The 20,248-nt window shown below is 54.1% G+C and overlaps 1 protein-coding gene across 4 annotated transcripts in view; it reads right to left on the minus strand.

The window, feature by feature from the left end:
- Positions 1–584: 584 nt before the first annotated feature.
- The window catches only part of KIF26B (kinesin family member 26B), a 436,898-nt gene continuing 417,234 nt past the window's right edge, over positions 585–20,248 (minus strand). For all 4 annotated transcript variants that reach the window (XM_044762759.2, XM_070501708.1, XM_070501707.1 and 1 more), the window contains 4 exons: positions 16,210–19,621; positions 5,243–5,445; positions 4,629–4,779; positions 585–1,385 (listed from right to left, as the gene is read on the minus strand). In XM_044762759.2, coding sequence (XP_044618694.1) covers positions 1,237–1,385; positions 4,629–4,779; positions 5,243–5,445; positions 16,210–19,621 — 3,915 coding nt within the window. In that variant the 3' untranslated portion in view covers positions 585–1,236. The remainder of the gene's footprint in view (positions 1,386–4,628; positions 4,780–5,242; positions 5,446–16,209; positions 19,622–20,248) is intronic.

Here is a 20,248-nt window from a genome sequence, read left to right on the forward strand (position 1 = left end):
TGTTGGGATGGACGCTTTGGGACATGGGAGGACTGAAACTTCTGACATTTACGTAGCTGTCTGGACAGCAGAAGAGTTGTGCAATCCCAACATGCCTTCTTGGTCTAGAGCAATCCTATGGCAGTCTCAGCACCTACTAGCCTGAGAAGGTCTCTCAACCCGCAAAATCTCCTGCACTAGTCAACTCGCAAAACTAGAGAGCAAAAACATATGGCTCTGTCGAATGGATTCAAGCTTTCTATCCAGAGTCTTTGGAATAAAAAACAAATATGGAAAATGTTTTGAGGGTCATGAAAACCCTGGATTTGTGAGTAAAGGAACCAGTATGTGCGTCACGACTTGGAGGGGGAAGCCGTATCCAGAACATACATCCCAGCCAGAGGATGAGGCGGCCCAGGTCAGAGGGCTCCTGTCCCCTTCAAGAGGCAGCCCCTCCCCTCCGCTCTCTCGAGCTCAGATGCACCTGCTCCATGATCGACTTTCCCCGCCAATGGCATCTGGCGTCCCCTGCTGCCAACCTTCTTTGGAACACACTGGCTGTGCCCCTGAAGTCTCTGTGCTGTTTGAGTGGCGTCACCAGAAGAACCGTGAAAGACGGTTAACATTTATTCGTATGCAATACTGACCAGGAAAGAGCTCTACAAACACAACTTACTCAGAAACAGCAAGTCAGAAAGAGGCTAAAACACCGAGAGAAAACGAGCTGTAAATACATCTCAAAAATGGGTTTGATTTTCTTTTTTGTCGGTTTTGTTGTTTTCATCTTGACTAGCACCATCTGTACACAAGAAAGTATGAACATAAACGTTTGGATAATACTAAAGATTTGCAAGGCACTTAATCAGTCATTCTGGTAATTTTTTGTTGTTTCGTTTTCACTTTCAACAGCAACCCTGCGTCCGCCCTCGCCCTTTCTCACGAAACCAGGAGAGTGAGGGCTCTTTCGCCAGCAGTTCTTATGTACAAACAGTTCTTTAAAGTTCCTCAAAGTGCTTTTCCAGTCTCTCGGGGCTTCCACATCCCTTGGCTTCCCATCCTCTCCTCCTCCCATGCGTGTCTGGTGTTTGCACCTTTCCTACAGAAAACAAAAGAAAAATCGCCTTCCGCTCAACGCTCACTCCAGACTTGCCACCGACCTTCATCCTCATTCTGTCGTCTCTGAGCGCCGCCAGCACCGAGGGCCTGGGGAGTGCGACCGGCCGTGAGTCCCGGGGGCCAGGGGCCGGGCCGGCGTCTTCACCGGCACCTGGAGGTGATGTCAAAGCAGGTGATCATCATGAGGTGGGCCTTGCAGAAGTTGACACGGTTCTCTAGGCGCTCCGTCACACACTCCAGCGCTTCCAGATACTCCAGGGAGTCCAGCTCCAACACCTGCTCCAGGTCAACTGCGGAGAGGGAGAAGCGGATGGGGGAAGATGATCTGCCTGCTCAGTGCTGGGCGGCAGGGCTGGGCAGCGCTGCGTGCTCCTGCCGACACTGCCTCTCCCAGGCTGTGGACGGAACGCTGTTTACTACTTGAAATTATACCTGGGCCTTTCGTTCTAATTATAATTTTAGGTCCCTAACACTTTACTGAGACTATACTGAGGCATAAAGTGACATTCCAGCTCTACCCACCTCCGCCCATCTCCATCACAGGATTTGAGGAAGACTCTGCCAGCATCGTGATTCTTTATTAATGAAAAATAAAGCCTCAAGCTGAGATGGGGGGATCCCTTCCTTTCTGGGGTCTCACCTGAGCAACGTTTACCCCTCTGCTTACTTGTCTTAAGTGTGTCCCTCTCTGGTTCGTCCTTCCCACAGCTGTATGCAGCTGCCTCTCAAGCAGGCTGAGAGCTTGACCCTGTCTCCTGGCACTTCCTGTACAATTTCACATGCTCACTGGTCCTTCGAGAAATATGACGATGATGAAATAAATCTATATTAACAATTAAGATTCCTTGCACTCAGAAGACAAGCTGAGACTTAGGACCCAGATGCTGTCCCTAACATTCAGGCCTGCACGGAATGCAAAGCCTGGTGCCTTCAGTTCCTAAAGAGTAGTTATTGGGGGTCATCCCGTCCTGGCCCTGGGCCTCTACTCTGTCCCATAGTGACAAAGTGGCAGGGGGTGGGGCTGCCTGGCCCCAGCTCCAGGGCTACTGCAGGGGAGCCAGCGTGGGGAGGACAGGCGTGGACGGCAGCCATGGTGCAGGGATGGCCCTGGAACCCAAGGCAGGAGACTTGCATTTGACTCCTAGGTGGGCAACACTCAACCTCTGCTGGCCCAGGCTCCTTAAAAGGAAAATGAGAGCCTACCCTGCCTGACTGGAGTAGCCACAAAGGATGAAATGAAATGAGATGATGACGGTGAGCGTGGTCTGAGAACGATCACATGGTATGGAAACATAAGGGCTTGTGATGGAGGCCGACTGCTTTTGACATGTGAGTTAACTGAGGTCCAGGCAGTGGGGCTCCTTGCTCAGGGTTACACAGTCAACAGGGACCAGAGCTGGAAATGAGACTGAGGGCTCCTGAAGCCCAGTCTAATACTTAAAAACAAAAAACAAAAAACACGCCACCCATCACCACATCAGGCTACAGTACCAGACACCTCAAAAGTGCATCAGAATTAATAAATGTAGATAAAAATGGATCCAAGCACATAAATTTCTACACCAGTACCCCACCTCCTACCCACACCCAGGGAAAAGTGAGCGTGCGCCTCATTGGTTTTTTGGGTTCTTGTTTCAGTCTGTCTTAAAGAACCATCTGCACTTCTCCTTTCAGGGGGGCTTCTGTTCCTCCCTTTCTCAGCACCACAGACCACTGGCTCCTGACACGTACAAGGGCGAGAGGGGAGTGTGTTTCCTGGCGGCATCTACACATACGTACTCATGCTGAAGCTTGCTCCCATCCCGGGAGAAAATGTGACTTTGTACAATGATGGTAATTTTCAAGCCTGCCTTAGGCATAAACAGCTCTCCAAAAATAAAATTTTAATGAAAATAGTAAAAATGAAGGGCAGCTGCCTGAATGGTCACCCCTGGGATCTTGAAGTGCCTGGAGACTCATGAAGGACAGGAAAGGAGAGAAACGAGCGCTGGGCTTCCCGTGCATGCTGTCGGCAGACGTCAACCCCTGTCTGCCCCATTGGGGCCTCAGATGGAAACACCCTTGCGAGCAGGCGTTGACGTCCTTGTCCAGACAGCTGAGGAGGCCCAGCCCCAAGGCAGCGGGTGAGCAGGCTCTCAGGAAATGTCTCCTGTCAAGGACAACCACCTAGTTGAACTTTGGGGTAATAATAATGACTCCCAGCTACTGAGCCCTCATCATGGGCCGAGCAGTGTAATGAGCACTTGACTGACAGGACCTCGTCCACTTCTCACAACAGCTCTAGGAAGGAGGCACCATTATGTTTCCCATTTTACAGTTAAGGAAATCAAGGCTGAGAGAGGTTAAGCGTCTCACTCAAGGTCCCACAGCTAGTATGTGGGAAAGCCAGCATCCAAAATGGGTTTGCGCAACTGTGATCATCGCCACCAATGGCAGAACTTAGCACGGCGGGATGCTTCATAGATGGGTCACAGTGGGCTGTCCTCCAGTTATTTCATCTGTCCTCACAAGAACCCAGTGAGGTGCTCAGGGGAGATGTGATTACCTCATTCTCATGGAAAAGGATCCGCGAGCGGACACACTAGTCTAAGGGCAGGGCGCAGCTAGGAGGCTGGCAAATTCTGTCGCTTTCTTCTTCACCCAGTATCATTTCACCCAATATTTCTTAGACCTAAGCCTCCAGACTCTGCCTGCTATGCTCCCTTCACTGCCAGGGACCCTGGGGAGTGGGGGCGATGTGACACATGGGACAATCATGAGGAGAGGGAGGCACAGGGAGGCTGAGGGGCTGGAGGGAGGCCCGACGAGTGCCGGACAGGAATGGGAGGGAAAGGAATTTTAATGGCAGTAACACATTTTAGTTCACATACTACGTCTTCCAGCTCTGGGTCCCCTATCAGTGTAATAGTTGGAACTAGATCTGGGCTTTATTTGGTGGTCATTGGAATGATTAGGAACAAATAAATGAGACAATTGAATCGTCTTTCAAAGAGTGAAATTGTTCTGAATTGTTATGAACGGTTACTGTCATCCTGGAATTCTATTAAATGGAAATAACACTGTGAATGTTATTTTTTTCACTCAAAAGTGTTTTTCCTGCTGTCTGGGTCCTTTGTGAGGTTCTTCTAGGACTGTACATTCCAGCCTACTAAGAGCTCTATAAATTCCTGTCTATTTCAGGCTGGATGTGCAGTGTGAGTTTGTGGCCTGGGAGCAGATCTGTAATGCAGCCTTCATGTCTGGGCGATCTTCTGCCACAGGCAGGGGAAAAATCTCATTTTCAGGTGCTTTGGACTGAGACATGTGAGAAATAATCCTGCAAGAGCAATACTCACCTCCCCTCTGCTCCCCAACCCCCACCGTTTGACCCCCGAGAGAGGGACTGCACGCTCTGAGCGACCGTCTCCAGTCAAGGGGCACCGAAGGCCCTGGATCAGACTCCCGCCTGCGCGCACCTCGGCCCGCGATGTGGCCGGCCTGCTCGGCTGGGGAACCTGGTGGCTGCCAGGATGGCAGTGACCCACGGGCCTTACATTCGCTGAGCCATTTGTTGGGATCCAGCATCAGATACTGTTTGGTCATCTCCAGCTCCTTCATCAGCCACTCGTACTTGGCTCGGACCTCGGCGATTCTCTGCTGGCGGTGCTCCAGGATTTTCAGTTTCGCATTGAAGCACGTGACTTCCTAGTACACAGAGGAGAAGGAGCCGGGGTGGTGGAGAGAAGCAGAAAAGGCCCTTCCGCTCCGATGCAGCCCGCGCAACCTCCCCCAGAAGGGACCGCTTCTGTGCACAGTCATCAAAAAGGGCAAGCCTGGAGGGACCTGGCCATTCCAGCCGGACTCCTGCCTCCACAGTCAGCTCAGACAACCCAACTAGGGAGGGCTAGTGAAATGTAGAGGGCAGCTGGCGTTCCGGGCTGGAGCCAGACAGACCCCAAGAGCACCGGCTCCCCAGCCCTGGAGCCGCTCCAGCGCGTCAGGCAGGCAGGGCACACGGAGCTCGCCCGAGTCCTGGAGAAGGCCCTGCTGGGACAGAGCCATTGCCCCAACCCACCCTGGAAGCCTGGGCCCCTCCTCAGGACCCTGCCCCAGCGCCGTCCTCGGGACCTGCCCGGGGCTGCCACCGTGGGGGGAGGCGGGGGCTCACCTTGCTGCTGCCCCCTCGTCGCCGCTGCAGCCGCTCCACGTCATCGATTTCATAGACTTTAATCTCGAAAGGTTCCCCGAGGCCCCTCTGCGTGCTGCGCAAGGGGCCGTCCACCCAGCGGACCCCGGCGCCGCCGGCGGGTTTCCTCACGGGGGAGGGGGTGTCGAGGGACAGCGCCGGGATGAGCCTCCGTCTCTGAGAACCTAGCAGGGTATGAAGCCCAAAGTTCATCTTTCTGAATTTCTGGTTTGAAATACACTTTTTCGATGGGAGGCACGGGGCCCTACCAGGCCCCCCCAGGATCTGCGGCAGAGCTGGGTCTGAAACGCTCCAGCCTCCGCCAGCGCTCCACATTGCCTCCCTTCCCTGGCACCAAGGTTGTACCTCCAGAAGCTCAGGAAGTCCCTGCCTGACCTTCGGAGCCACCTGCAGTCTTCGCCTGTGAAACACACACACGCACACGCACATGCATGCACACGCACACACCAAAACACGGAGTCTAGAACTGTGAGCCCACTGGCCACAGCCTCAGCATGGATATGGGTTATGGTGAAATTAGAGAGATGTTCGCGTCAGGGAAAAAAGGTCCCAGCGATTGATGTAGTGATAGGAGTTGCAGAAAACACTGTTTATTTGCTTATAACAGCAATGCTACAGTAAGAGCCCATGAGGTACCAGGCCCCACTCAACATGCTTTCCTCAGGGTGGCAGACTGCTAGCTGCCCAGTTCCTGTTCTCTTCCTTCTCTGCAAAAGAGACCAGGATGAAGGCTGCGTCCCCATGTGGTACATGCGTAAGCTCCCCCCGTGCGATATAAGCAGAAATGCTGTGTGCAACTGCCAGAAAGTGTCCTTAAAGGCTGGGGGGGGGTGGGGGGGGGGGTCTGTCCTCCTCCTCCTGTCTCCTTTGTCCTGGATCAAGGATGGACTGATGCCTGGTCCATGAGAGGGAGACCAGAAACAGAAGAACAGGACAGAGGAACCTGGATTCCTGGTGCCCTGGACTCTCAGGTGACCCCCTACACAGGCTCTTTCTTTTTCTTAGACTTAAGTTTCCTAGAGCAGGTTTAGGTTCACAGCTAAACTGAGATGAAGGCACAGAGATTTCCACAGAGCCCCTGCCCGCCACAGCCTCCCCTACTGTCAGTCTCCCCCACCAGAGGGTACATTTGTCACAAGTGATGAACCCACGCTGACACATCTTCAGCACCCAGCGTCCGCAGCTGACATGAGGGTTCCCTCTTGGTGATGGACATTCTGTGGGTTTGGACAGAGGCATAATGACACGTACCCACCATTATACTGTCATGCAGAGTAGTGTCACTGCCTTATGAAGTCCCTACACAGACTTTTACATGAGAAAATTAGTCTCTATGTTCTGGGGGGTTTTCTCTCACAGACAAAGCTGGCATCTCATTTCATTCTCACAGAAGAGGAAACTAAGGTGCAAAGAACTCCAGTGACGTGCCCAAGGTCTCAGTATTTCCTTGCCGAAAAAAAGTCCATTGCCCACATTCTCTACCAAAATAAAAATTAAAATATTGGGGCCGGCCCGCTGGCGTAGTGGTTAAGTTGACGTGCTCCATTTAGGAGGCCCAGGGTTCACAGGTTCAGTCAGATCCCGGGCATGAACCTATACACCACTCATCAAGCCAGGCTGTGGTGGCATCCCAAGGACAAAAACAGAGGAAGACTGGCACAGATGTTAGCTCAGGGACAATCTTCCTCACCAAAATTTAAAAAAAAAAATCAGAAAATAAATGATTTCCCCAAAGGATGTGTTGGGATTAAATGCCACAGAACTTAGCCCATAGTAGGTGCTTACTGGACATTAATATCTTTTTGATAGCCTTTCTTCATAATCTACTTGGGGAGATGAAAGGCATACAGCAGTCACAGAGAGAGATGACATGCTGATTTGTGCCCTGAGAAGCAGAGGATTATGACAAGTGACCACCAGCAGGGCAGGGGCCCCACTGCACCAACCACCCCCTTTCTTGTGACCTGGGCGTGAGTGAGTGACACCACGACTGGCCTCTGAGCCCTGGGCCTGATCACTTCACCCACATCTGACATGGCACTAGCTCTGGCTGTGGGCGACCATTGTGTTTGTTCCACTCGGTCCGGCCCCTCTCCCAGTGGGAAGTCATGGGCTTTTCCAGACCTGGCCCCGTGGGAGGGAAGCTGGGCCTCTGAAAGATGGGGCGTGGTACCACCTCAAGCAGCGGCCACCTCCTGAGACACATGCTCCTGGCCACCCTCACCCTGCTCCGACGCCAATGGGCACTGGGGAGGAGGATGGGGGCCAGTGACGCCATCACAGTAGGTTTCTCCTGAAGCTGACGGGAGCCTGATGTCATTTGACTCAGAATTGCCACACGCTCCTCTCCTGAGTTTGAGGAAAGAAGGCGGAGGTGTCGGAAGCCTTGGCTAGCTGCACTTGGAGTCTGGGCTTTCTCTGACTCTGCCTTTAGGTGGAATGGCAGACTCCATCCAAAGTCAGAGCTGAGTGAGAATGACGGTGAGCAGGGGAGAGCTTGCGCCCCATGACAAGGCGCCCTGGGCATACGAAGGCCACACAGCCTGCTGTCCCTCCAGAGGACTGGGGGCACCTTGCACGGATGGGCTGATGTCGCTCATGGCCCCGTTCGCCTTGGTGGTCAGGGAATCTGTGTTAGTGCCTTCTCTGCTCACTCTCCCTCCCTCCATCCTCCTCCCCCTCCTCCCCCTAATTCCAGAGGGTTCTGCCTGCTGAGTGCTCAGCCGGTGTGGCCTGATGACCCTTCTAGAAAAAAAAAGACATTGTACTTTTCTCCAAATTCCATAGATCCACTGCCTGCTAAGGAGAGCTTACAGTAGCACAGGCTCAGGGAGAAAAAGAGCCAGAATCCTTCCATATCGAACAAGGGGGCTGCCTTCTCACTAACTATTCGAGGGAGTTAGGGATGTGAAAAGCCACCATCTTTCCGGAGGCGGTGGCAGTCGGGGCAGCGTGTGGCTGTTCAGGGCATGGGTGGTCTTTCCTCCAGGGGACAATGATGGACGCTAAGTGCAGAGTTAATTTTCCCTACAAAGCTTACTCTGTCCTCTAGGCCCCCCGGTCTCATATCAAATCTCATGTTTACAGCCCAGATCTTTATCTTGCGCGCACACACACACACACACACACACACACACAGAGTGAATCATGAAACCAGGAAACATCGACCACTGGAGCAAAGTAAATGTCTGTCTCTTTAGCGTCCAAGACATTTCCAATAGAAATGAAACAGCCAACAGTTTTGTTTTGTCTTAAATCGGTCTGATCAAGCTAGCCGACTCTGAGCAAACTGCCCTGGCTTTGTGGGCACAGCTCCAGCCTCTGTCAGATGGGGTTGCTACAGAGCTTCTAGGCAGGCCAAGTGACGGCGAGCATCAGAGAGTGTGTTCAGCTCTCTGGCTGGCAAAGGGGGTGCGGGAAGCAGAGAGAGTCTGCGCATCTCTCGGGTGAAGCTGGGGCCTTGGCCGCCAGGCAGCCCTCATTCTTCTTGGCTACAAACACTTGTGAGGTGGCTCCTGTTATGTCCTTTTCTCTCAGGTGGATAATGTGTACTCAGACCCTAGAGAGGGTGACTGGCCCTCCCCTTCACGTCCTCTGACCCCAAGGACAGGTCAGGAAGCAACCCTCTAAAAGTGCAGTCAGTAACGTAACGGGCATCTCCGTGTTTGAGCCCCACTGGGCGCACATGTTCAGGCATCTCTGAGATGAATCTTCTGGGGCTCTGCTTGCATGAGAAATAGGGGAGGAACGGAGGAGGGTCATGGGATGGGTGATGGATTGGTTATCTATTGTGCAACAGATTGCCCCCACACCTAGCAGCCAAACAAAAAATGTTGATTCTCTCACACATTCCTGTGGGTTGGGAATCTGGGAGTAGCTTAGCTGGGGGCTTCTGGTTCAGGGTCTGCCCTGAGCTGCAGTCAAGCTGTCAGATGGGGCTGCCATCATCTGAAGGCTTGACTGGGGCTGGAGCACCCAATTCTAAGCTAACTCACATGGCTGTTGGCAGGACGCTTCAGGTCATTTCCCCATGGGCCTCTCCTCAGGGCTATTTATGGCATGGCAGCTGGCTCCCCTGAGTGAGAGAGGACACCCCAAATAGAAGCTACAGTGACTTTTGTAACCTAATATTGAAAGTGACACACCATCACTTCTGCCTTATTCTACTGGACACAGAGACCAACCCTGGCGCTGTATGGGAGGGAACTCTACAAGGGTGTGGATACTAGGAGGCAGGGACCATTGGGGGCCACCTTGGAGTCTGGTTACCACAGATGGGATGTGATCAGATGGGAGAATATCTGGAACAAGGGCCACTCTCTCTCTGCCTCCAAAACCCACTCCAGGGCCTCATCTGAGATGGCATAGCCATCACCCTGATCAGGGAGAGAGAAAAGGAAACAAGCCCGACTGGAGAATATGACACTGGGCTACAACAGTTTAACAGAAATACTCCAAAGGCTACCTAAGCCCCGTTGCCTTCCTTCCATGCTATCTAGCAGCCTCCTCAACTTCCTCACCATGTCATCTCTGTCGGGGGGAAGCGAGCACCTAATCGACTGAGATGTCGTCTAGGGGCCAGGCCGGCTTCTCCCGCCTGCTAGTGAACGGGTATCGTGGATCTCCTGAGAGTTCTGAGTTTGGTTACCAGTAAATCAGTTCCATGGATGAACTGATATCATCCAGTTCTTGTGCCTACTCTCGCCAGAAGCACACCGTGAGCCTTATTTAGGGTATGGTGGGAAAAGGTGAGGGCTGGGGCGGGGGACTGGGATCAGACTGGAGGAGTGGAGTTTAATGCTGTGGAGGAAGATTCAGAGGCAGAGACGGTGCCCTCCGATTGCTCAAAAGGGCACAGGAAGCAATGGTGGTGACGAAGTGCGTGGGAGAGGACTGACCACCGGGCCTGGGTCTGGGTCCCCACGTGATATGATTTCCTAGTTTTTCTGCAGGCTCCGCCATCTCCACCTCTCAAGCACGTGCTTCCAGCTTTCTGCTGAGCCAGTCTCTGCAGTGACACTTCCTTCCAGGTTGCTGGAAGGCCAGGACAGCATCGGCTGGAAGGGAGCCGTGGGGGAAGCGCATCGGCTGGGCGATGCTGCCATGGGGCCCCGTTGGATGCGGCCTGTCTGCTTTGGGATCACACATCCTGAACCAGCCTCCTCCTAATGTCAGGGGGTCAGGATTCCTCCTCCATCACTCCCTGCCCATCAGCCTAGCACTCCGTCTGGGCACAGAGAAGTCAAGTGTGTTAAAAACCACTAAGCTGGTAACTGCCAACAGAGTTTTGCTGCAACGAAATGGCCTAGATTTGACCTGAAAAACTCAACCCTGGTATTTTAAGGAAAATTCCAACCAGGCCTCTCCCCCTCAACAGAGGCTGAGCCCACTTTCTCCCCTCCCCAGTCCAGGCTGGGCCACCAGCTGTGCGCATTAAGAGGGGCCATGGACCCGGCCTAGCCCGTCTCACTCCATCCTCTGCAGCACTGACAGCCCCAGTGAGAAGCTGACGCTGAACCTTCTGTTTTAACATCACTGAGTCCAGACAGAAGAGCCTACGCTGAGTCTGAAGATGCTGCTTCTTAGGTCAAATGTCGGAAAACATGGGGTTCTGAGTGCTGAGGACTCACAACATCCCTCAGGGAATGTGCTTCTGTCCATTCCCAAACTCCTGCCCCTAAGAACCCACCATCATTAGCTTTCCCTCCGTCCTCATTCTGACTCAAAGCATGGGTGCTGGGAAGACAAGGGTCAAAAGCATCAAGAGCTTATGTTGAAGAGAACCATAGACATCAGAGGTGAGGAGGGAGGGAGGGAACGTGGCAATGGGTGTGATTTTACTGACCAACAAGAGCAGCTCCATGGCCTCCTGGACGAATGAGGACGCTGGCTGTACGGCCTGCTGGAGAGTTAACTGAAGAGTGAACTCATCCCAAGCTGGAGGTGAGATGGGCAGCTGCCCCAGGGCCACAGAGCTCTCCTCGAGGCAGAGCGGGGCCCGTCCCACGCTCTGGGATTCCTAGGCACATACTCCCTCCTCTAAGGGGCTTCCTTGGTGTCTTAGGGAGTTGATTATGTTTCTATTTTTTTTTGCCAACTGTACAGTCAAAAAACCCTTTCTCATCTGTCTCTAGGTGGAGTCCCTTAGGAACACTCTGGAAATTTTACATCTGCCAGCAAGCTGCTTGCCTTCCTCCTGTTTTCGTTAAGCCAGTGCCCACCGTGTTACTTGAATTCATTAAAACAAAATGAGATCACCTGAGAATGAAATGAACAGCAGAGAGTGGGCAGAGCAAATCGTGGTGCTCTCAGATCCTTGTGAGGAGTAACTAGTTGCGATTTTTGTGCAGCAGCTCTTCGAACTGAACCTGCTACCCCATCAGTTAGTAACGTTTACTTAGCACCCAGAGAAGGGCAGGCACGGTGTTGCATGCTTAGAGTGGCAAGGGAAATGGAAGATGGGCTCAACATTGACAGCCCCATCACCAGCAGGGCGAGATATAAGAAGTACATAGAAAAGAACTCTGGGCTAATTTGTAGGACCACCCTGCCAGCCAACCAACCAGCCAACAAGCTAACCAACCAGCCAACCAACGAATCCATCAGTCCTGTCCAATTCATTCATGGTAACCTGCCCTGGCTCTGTGGTGGGTACCCAGCAGAGTCAAGTGCAGAACAGGCCTTGCAGGAACTCATGTCCAGGCAGGTCAAACACTGGGTACGTCCCAGAACCGACATGTTCCCTGGGTTGGCTTCTCTTCAAAGACCCTCCCTCTTTCCTAGGCTTTCTGGATGTGGGGTCACACTTCACCCGGGCCTGCTGCAGCGGGAACCAACTCATTCAGAGCAATGTGCTGATCTAACTTTCAGATTTCCCCAGCCAGTCCGAGAGAAGGAAAGAGAGAGAAAGAAGCCAAGGGGGTAACACACCAGGTGTGTGGCATGTCTGGGATTGAGGAAGAAGATAGAGTCTCCGGGGAGAGGTCACATGACAAGTGATTTGTGACGTGAGAGAGCTGTCGGTGTGAGGACTGGGGCTCGGGGCGGGGCCAGGCTGATGCAGCCACAGCATAAACTGCCTATCCCCGATTTACATCCTCTTAGCAATTTAATGCCCTCTGGCTGGGACAGACATGTGCTCTCCACCCGGGCTGGTTGTCATCACTCTAATTCATGGCTAATGAGTATATACAAGTTCCTGTCACTGACCGCAGAGGGGCAGGCAAGGAACTGTGTCTGGATCAATGAAAATCCATCGATAAAGAGAACACACAACTTCTCCTTATGACACTCCCGGTCAAGAACCTATGATGACTCTCCATTGCCAACTACAACAATTCTTATATAGTTGCCAGATATTCAAGGTATAATTTGATCTGGGCTTACATTTTTCCATCTGTCATTAAAAATATCCCATAATATATACAAATATCAAATCATTATGTCATACACTTGAATATAATGTCAATTATACCTCAATACAATTTTTAAAAAGTAATACATTTTTAAAAAAAACGAATATCCCCCTTGTTGAGTTAATCTTACTCTTGCCGTCCCACACTTGCGCTCCCATTACTGCCTCAGCCTACAACGCCCTCCAGCCTCTGCCTGAGCATCCTTCAAGGCCCAGCTCAACCCCCAGGTTCCAGGCAGCCTTCTTCTGTTGCTCCGAACCCTCCCTTCGTCTAGGTGCTCCCTACACCACTTGGACTCGGCAGAGCGCCTCAGATCACTGATCTCTGTTCCACACTTTTAGTCCTTTCTCTCCAGTTAGATCACAGACTTCTTACAGTGGCCTTGTCTTCTATGCTGCCTGCCCCTCCCCCACCACACTTGACACTTCCATGCCACCAAGCTCTAACAGCCCAGAGAGGCTTGATCAGTACTTAACAGCTGAAAATAAATCCCACTGACCATGGGTGGTCTAATGGAAAGGAAGTCATATTGCCACCTATATTCTTGATATTATTTGCATCGTCCCATACAATGTGAGCGTTGGAGAAACCATAGTGGTTCTCTACAAGTCCCGCAGTTTGCTTTTATGTGAGAAAATTGAAGCCCAGAGAGGACAGTTACTCCCTAAAGGTCACACAGCCTAAGACTTCAAGTCTCCTGCTTTCTAGCTCAGTCTTCTCCCTGCACCACGCTGTGGCCAACAGAACCAGCCCCATTCCGTGCACTCTCCGCCAACATGGATCTCCAGGATGGGACTGGAAAGTGGACCGTCATGATGTTTGGTTGTTTCTATAGCTACATCCACCACAAAGCGCTCAGAGAGCTTAGGTTATCTTCCCAGTAATATATTTCTCCATGTATTTCTAGTTCATTTTTACTGAGGAGATAATCAAAGCATTTAAATTTTCCAAATTCGAAACCATTTCTGATAAAAGATAACTGCCCGTCTCCTCTGTGGTTCAAACACCTCTAGTAGTTGTAAAATCCAGCCATCAAGCAGTTTCCTTTGAGGAGTTTTATGGCTTCTCTTAAAGAAGCTGCTTCTGATTTATGCTGATCGTGCCTGACAGCCAGCATTTCCCTTAATACTAATCATAAATAAGCGAGACAAGGTCACCTAACCTGAACGGAGCGCATCTCCACTGCCATCTCCGTTACAGAGCCCCGGATAGCCGGCAGCTGCTCACCGAGGTCCAGCGCCCTCGGCTCTCTACTAAATCCCTTCGCTGGCACCCAGCCTCGTGCATCGATTTTACGCCGTTTTCCTCCAAAAGCTCAACATGACCAGGGCCCCTCAGAGGACAGCATTTATGACAGGAGGCAGCACCAAGCGAGGGCACGTGCAGAGCCTGCTGGCCACTCTCCCAGCTGTTACTTCGCTTGGTTTTTCTTCTTCTTTACTCCAGTGTAACAGCCAAACCGAAAACCCGAGTCTTAAAGAAAGAGTAAAAGAGATTGAAAGAAGAAAATGGATTGGTAGACTGAAGGCGCTAAATTAGAGCATGTGAAAGCTCCATGACACTCAAATCCACGGGAGCACATGGCGAGTGCCACACAACCATCTGGACTTTGACGACTAACACTGGATAGCCTGGATTAATAAGGTTTATCAACCAAGGACTGGGAAGGCCAGCAGATTTTTTTTTCTGCAAAAAATTTTTTTCTGGCTTAGATAAACTTTCTTGTTATTTTTAATAACTAACATCAATACATTTTAATGTCCGTGACCCTGAAAATAGGACACAGCAGCTGTCGTGTTATACTGAGTGCTTTTTCTTTCTCCACTTGTCTTCTATGGGGTTCTGCTCCCAAGTCTGCTGCTGAGACTCTGAGGGCCGAGGGCCTGGAGTGGAGCATCGTCAAAGTGGGTCAAAGCCTGAAGTACGCACCACCTGGGAAATAAAGACGTCAAGGTTCTGACAGCCAGGATGACTCCTGAATGTGCTCAGAGTGTAACGTCCTCATAAGGTTCCGTGATCTGTGATGGGTGGGCGATGGGACAATCTACATCATAAGTTAGAATTATGACATGACATCACTGTCTAGAATGATGACATGAGATCACTGTCTAGAATTATGACATGATTGCATAGTCTCTTGAGGTTGGTTTCCTTGATTGAGGCATTGACCACAGCCCTTACATTTGGTTGGAATGTTCCAGAGCTTGTGCTGGCCTGTGGTGGGAGAACAGGAAAAAGCAACCCAGTGGTTGAGAGGAAAAGCCTGTGGCAGTTGCTGGAGCAGCTGCAGGAAGGTGGAGGCCCCACTTCTGGGCCTCACCCCATCTTCCCATTCAGTATATGCTGGTGGCACCAATACGGCAATGGCTCCTGAGAGCTCTCGGAGAACCTCGGCTTCCACAGAAGGAACACAGGACAGCAAAGGACAGGCAAGGAAGGCAGGACCCATGCCAACCTCACTTCGACCAGTTGCAGAGCTGCACGTGGGCTCTGCATAAGACTGCTTCCTTACAAATGAGTCCTCTGCTAAAGAAGGAGGCGGCGTAATTTCTTTGGAAGCCATTTAAAAGCAAAGATGAATCAGCAAAATTCTCAAGTAGCTTAAGTTGTCCCTCATTCCTTTTGCTTTCTGTCTCTCTGTCCGTCTCTCACTGACCTTTCACCTCCCAGTGCCACCAGCTCTGACCAGGTTCTCTTCTCCTTGCCCATCATTACTTACTGTCACATGTCACCCAAAACTCCAATTAACGAGGCAGTGGGAGTTTCACATTAGTTGCTCCTGAGTATTTGGATAGGAGATTCCTGGAGATGGCAAAGACTTCCTCAAAAAACATGCATTTCGGGCACCCTGGTGTGCGTGTGCTGTGCTGGTGCATTGCGTGTGTCTGGATGTGTATGGGGGCTGGGCACATTTCAGGCCCCATGGTGGGTGTGCATAGTGACTGTGCGTGAGTGTGTTTGGGGTGGAGGAAGGGCCTCTCCCACTGCACTTTCAATGAGTCAGAGAGGCTGCCATGGTCTTGGGGGCCACCACTCCCGCATTTGGGCTTCTGCGGCCACTAGGCCGGGAGGGTGTCTACCCTGACCAGATCCCTCAGTGGCCCTAAGCAGCAGTGTCCTTGGTCCTTGAGCACATAAACCCAGGCCTCCCAGCGTGGGGTGAGGGGAAACAACGGGAGGACCCTGCAGCTTCACCCCCACAGCTGGAGTGTGGAGCCGGTGCTCCTGGTGGCCCCCAGCGCTCCGCCTTTTCTCTGTGCTGAGGACCGAGGGGCATTCACAGCCTTAAGACGCAATGATGCCCAAACAGTAGGTCACTTTTTTACTGTGAAACCCACCGTGGCTATGTCCCAGCTGAGACCTGCAGGGCGACAGACTTGGGGGAAGGCGACACCGGGTGTCAAGTCCACGCGGCCTGGAGGCCCCCCACGATCCGCACACGACAGGGCAGCAGGGGGTTCGGGTGACTCGCCCTGCCCTCTGCCCCCCGTGCCCCCGCGCCCGGGTGCCCACCTGCGTTGGAGCGTTTCTTCGGGGTCTTGAGGCTCCGGCACCTGCCGCTGAGCGAGCTGCTGTTCTCGCTCATGGAGTCCTGGGCGGAGGACGCGCTGCCGGTGGCCTCGCTGTCCCTCATCATGCTCTCGTAGCCGCTGCTGCCGCCGCTGTGGTAGAAGAGCGCTGTCTTCCCCATGGCCGGCGGGAGCTCCCCGCTCAGCACGCTGCTGTTGTCGCTGCCGTGGCCGCTGCTGCAGCGGTGGGGCTTCCGCGGCGGGGTCACCTTGCTGTAGGGCGACGGCAGCAGGGGCGCGGCGGCCGGCTTGTCGTCGCCAGGCCCCGCACGCTCCTCGGCCTCGGGCCCAGCGCGCAGCGGGGAGCCCCGGCCCGCGCCGCCCTGCAGCAGCTCCGAGATGCGCCCGTTGACGGCGCGCAGCGGCAGCTTGGCGGCCAGGCCCGAGCCACGGCTCCTGCTGAGCGACTGCGTGGACCAGGACATGTGCTTCCCGCTCGGCGGCAGGCTGGCGCTCTGGCCCACCGCCTGCGGCAGGGACTTGGTGGAGAAGCTGAGGGTCTTGGTGGTGGAGGTGGCCAGGCTGCGCGCTTTGGGACTGGCCAGGAGCAGCTTGCTCACGGCCGAGATCTTGGACTGGCTGGCCTTGGGCGAGGCCCCCGCAGCCGCGCTGGGGCCCGGGGTGGTGGGCGAGGCCCCAGCGCTGCGGCCCGGGCTGCGCCCCGCGCGGGGCATGGTGCTGTCCTTGCCCGCGTGCATCCGAGAGCTCATGGAGGACAGGCTCTCGGCCCTCTCCAGTGAGAGGCATTCGTAGTGGCTGACTGTTGTCCTGCCGAGAGAGTTGGTCCTGCTGGCCAGCTGCTCCAGTTTGGCGCTGAAGAGCTTGCTGCTGCTGCTGGCGTCCTTCATTTTGCCGCTGGGCTCATCCGGGAAGCTGGCCAAGAAGGGTGCTGGCTGGTTCAGGGGGCTGCTGGTGGTGCTGCTGCAGGCACTGTGCTGGGGGCTGGCCCGGTTCTTCTGGTCCAAGCTGGACTTTCGGACAGGGGGCAGAGGGGGTGTCCCTTTGGGTCGAGCCAGGACACAATGCTTGGGTGACGCCACCTTTCTCTCCAGGGTGGCCTTGGAGGGCTGGGTGCCGGAAGCTGTGCCAATCCCGTTGGTCTCCGCGGCACAGTGGTAGAAGAGGCTGTCCAGCTCCTCCTGTCTGCTGGCTTTCTGAAAAGCCCTAGGAAGGCTGCTTGACTTCAGGCTTTTGTTGGGATGCACCGGGCTTTGGGCAGCCAAACTGGGCAGGGCCATCTCACAGCCATCCACAACCCTCCTGAAGTTGTCGGTCACGGGCGAGGCAGACACCTCACCGCTGCTGCCGCTCGGCCTGTCGCCGGGGCTGTCCGTCCTGTCCTGTTGCCGCTCTGCTCTGGCCTCAGACTTTGGAGGGCCCGTCGCAGTCTCAAGCCTAAGCCCTTCTTCGCTGGGATGAGCATTCTCCTTTTTTACCTCCTCTTCTCGTTTAAGCCAGGGGTCCTCAAATGTCATCTCTTTCTTTGCATTGGGTTCCCTGCTCTCCTGGGACTGGGCTGCTTTGGTGACTGAGCTGACAGCAGCAAGGGGTGTCTCAGGCTCTTGGACGTTCCGGGGGCTCATGGCAATGCAGGGGTAAACTGTGATGTTGGTCTTCATGGGGATGTACCCTTCACAGCTGCTCAGATTTGCCGTATTGGAGATGGTGACCATGGCCTTGCCCAGTGTGGATATCTTGCAGCCTTTGATGGGGGTTGCTTTGTTGAACGTGTCTTCCCCCATTTCAGACAAGATGAGCAAATTGTCGGGGCTGGCCTTGGGCTTCTCTCGGCACACCACAGCGGTGTTCTGGATGCTGCTGACAAACTCCGAGGCTGGAGGATCTGCCATTGCTTCCCCGTGCCCAAAACACGTCTGCGCTATGAAACTGTGGCACGACTGCTCACCGTCACTGCCCGTGCTCATCTCGCTCAGCCAGGAGCTGATGGAGGAACGCCTGCTCCCTGCCTCCCGGCCCTTCTCGTCCAGGCTCAGCTTCGGGAGGGGCAAGAACTGTGTGATGCTGACTTCAGAGACAGGAGCCACGCTGGAGTAGCATTCCAGGTCCTCGCTGACACTTCCGATGATGCTGACGGGCCGGGAGCCTGAGGCCAAGGCCTGCACGGAGCAGTCGCTGTTGAAGCTGATGATGCTGGTGGGGCGGCCACTGTCCAGGACCCCACTGATGGTCAACTCCTCCACCAGCGTGAACACCAGCTCGTCCTCACCGTTCAGCTCCAGGGGCTGCTGCACTGTCACCATCGTGGTGCTCACTATCTCCTTCTTGGTATCTGGAGAAGTTGCTGCCTGATGCTCGTCATCGATGGGGGTTTCGGGGAACCCTTCACTCCCAGCAGACATGGATTTCTTCAGAACCTGGGGGCTCATTCCAACCGGGGGTGTCCGAACCTCAGGCTGCAGCAGGGACTCGCTAGACGCCATGCCGGAATCCTTGCTCGAGGTTGGCAGCGGGGCGGGAGAAGGCAGGACACCCTTTTGAGTGTACACTTTGCATCTCTGTGAAGGAGAGCTGGCCGGCTTGTACTCTGAGGTCTTGGACAGGCTGGCGATGCCCAGCCGGGGGGAGCCCATCGGCCTGGGCTTGCCTTCCACAAAGCCACAGGAGTTCAGGCTTTCTCGGCTGCTCTGGAGGCTGGGGCTCTGCACCAGCTGGGAGGAACTGTGCTGGCCACTGCTGCCCGGGATGCTCCTGGGCGAGGCAGGGGCGGGGCTGTTGGTGAGCACTGCAACAGGGACAGGTGAGTGATTCCTCTGCATCTTGGAGGCCGGGGGGTCAGTGCCTTCCCTATCGGGCAGCTGGCCGTCTGACCCATTATCTTCCTTATCAGACTCACAGAACAGGCTCGCCCCAGCTGCTTGGCTTAATGGGGGACACTTGCTTGCCTGCTCTGCCCCAAACTGGGCAGGCAGCTCTTCGAAAGGAAACTTACTCGGCTCTTCACTGCCGTCGATGCAATCCAGCCTCTCCTGCAGCTCAGCAAACGTGTTGCATTTCAAGCAGTCCCTCTCTGATTTGCTGGCTGCAGCCTCTCCGGCCTCTGTGGGCCGGCTGTCGCCCCTGGTCTTCTGCAGGGCCGGCACGATAGGGACAAAGTCTGGGGGCCCCTCGTTGTCGGTGAGCTCCTTGTCGGAGAGGGCCGTGCCATTCGGCCCAATGTAGATGACCGTGTCGCAGGACTGCTCGCTGCTGGAGGAGTAGTCGGGGTCGCTGGGCAGGTGAGGGATCGGGAAGTCCGAGTCCCCTGCAGCCCTGGCGTGGAAGGGTCTCAGCTGGGTGGGCCTGCGCATTCTGCCTTCTTCACAGGAGCTCTCTCCCCCGGAGGAGCTTGACGTGTACTGGGAGTGAGAGGAGAACAGTTAGTGTGGGTGGCTCTTCCAAGACTGCCCTCCCAGCCAGCCCAATAGCCGGACAGCTGCTGACTTGATACAGGCTCTCCAGGCCGCCCTGCATACGGGCCTCCGCCTGGGGTGTGGCAGGCCAGTGCACCCCAGCTTTCCACATCCTGGCCTCACAGGTGAAGGATAACCCCTATATGACACACTGGGGAAACAGAGGCTGCCCATGAAAGGAGGTGACCAGCCCAGGCCCCGTCTGACTTCCTAAGGGCTGAGGGGTCACCAGTGTGGCACGCCCAAGCCATGTGTGACACCTTGGGCACAGAAGCACTGGTTGGAAAGACCTGTTTTCAACAGATGCAAAAAGGAGGGGAACAAAAGCCCCACGCATCACCAGCTGGCCCTAGATCAGAGTGACCACAATCACAGATTAATTTCTCAAATATTCTTGTCACCTACCACCTCCTGGCTTTGCCTCTGTGTGAGAAAACAAGCCCAGTGGTTTCTAGCAGACTGTTGGCATCAATCAGAAACCATTGAATTAACATGGCAAACCCAGCAGCCTGAAAATGCTTCCTGGAAATGCAGGGAAGTAGGACCACATGAGCAAGGGGTTAACAACCCTCT

This window comes from Equus asinus, chromosome 30 (genome assembly GCF_041296235.1).
Source record: "Equus asinus isolate D_3611 breed Donkey chromosome 30, EquAss-T2T_v2, whole genome shotgun sequence".
In the NCBI taxonomy this organism is placed as follows: Eukaryota; Metazoa; Chordata; class Mammalia; order Perissodactyla; family Equidae; genus Equus; species Equus asinus.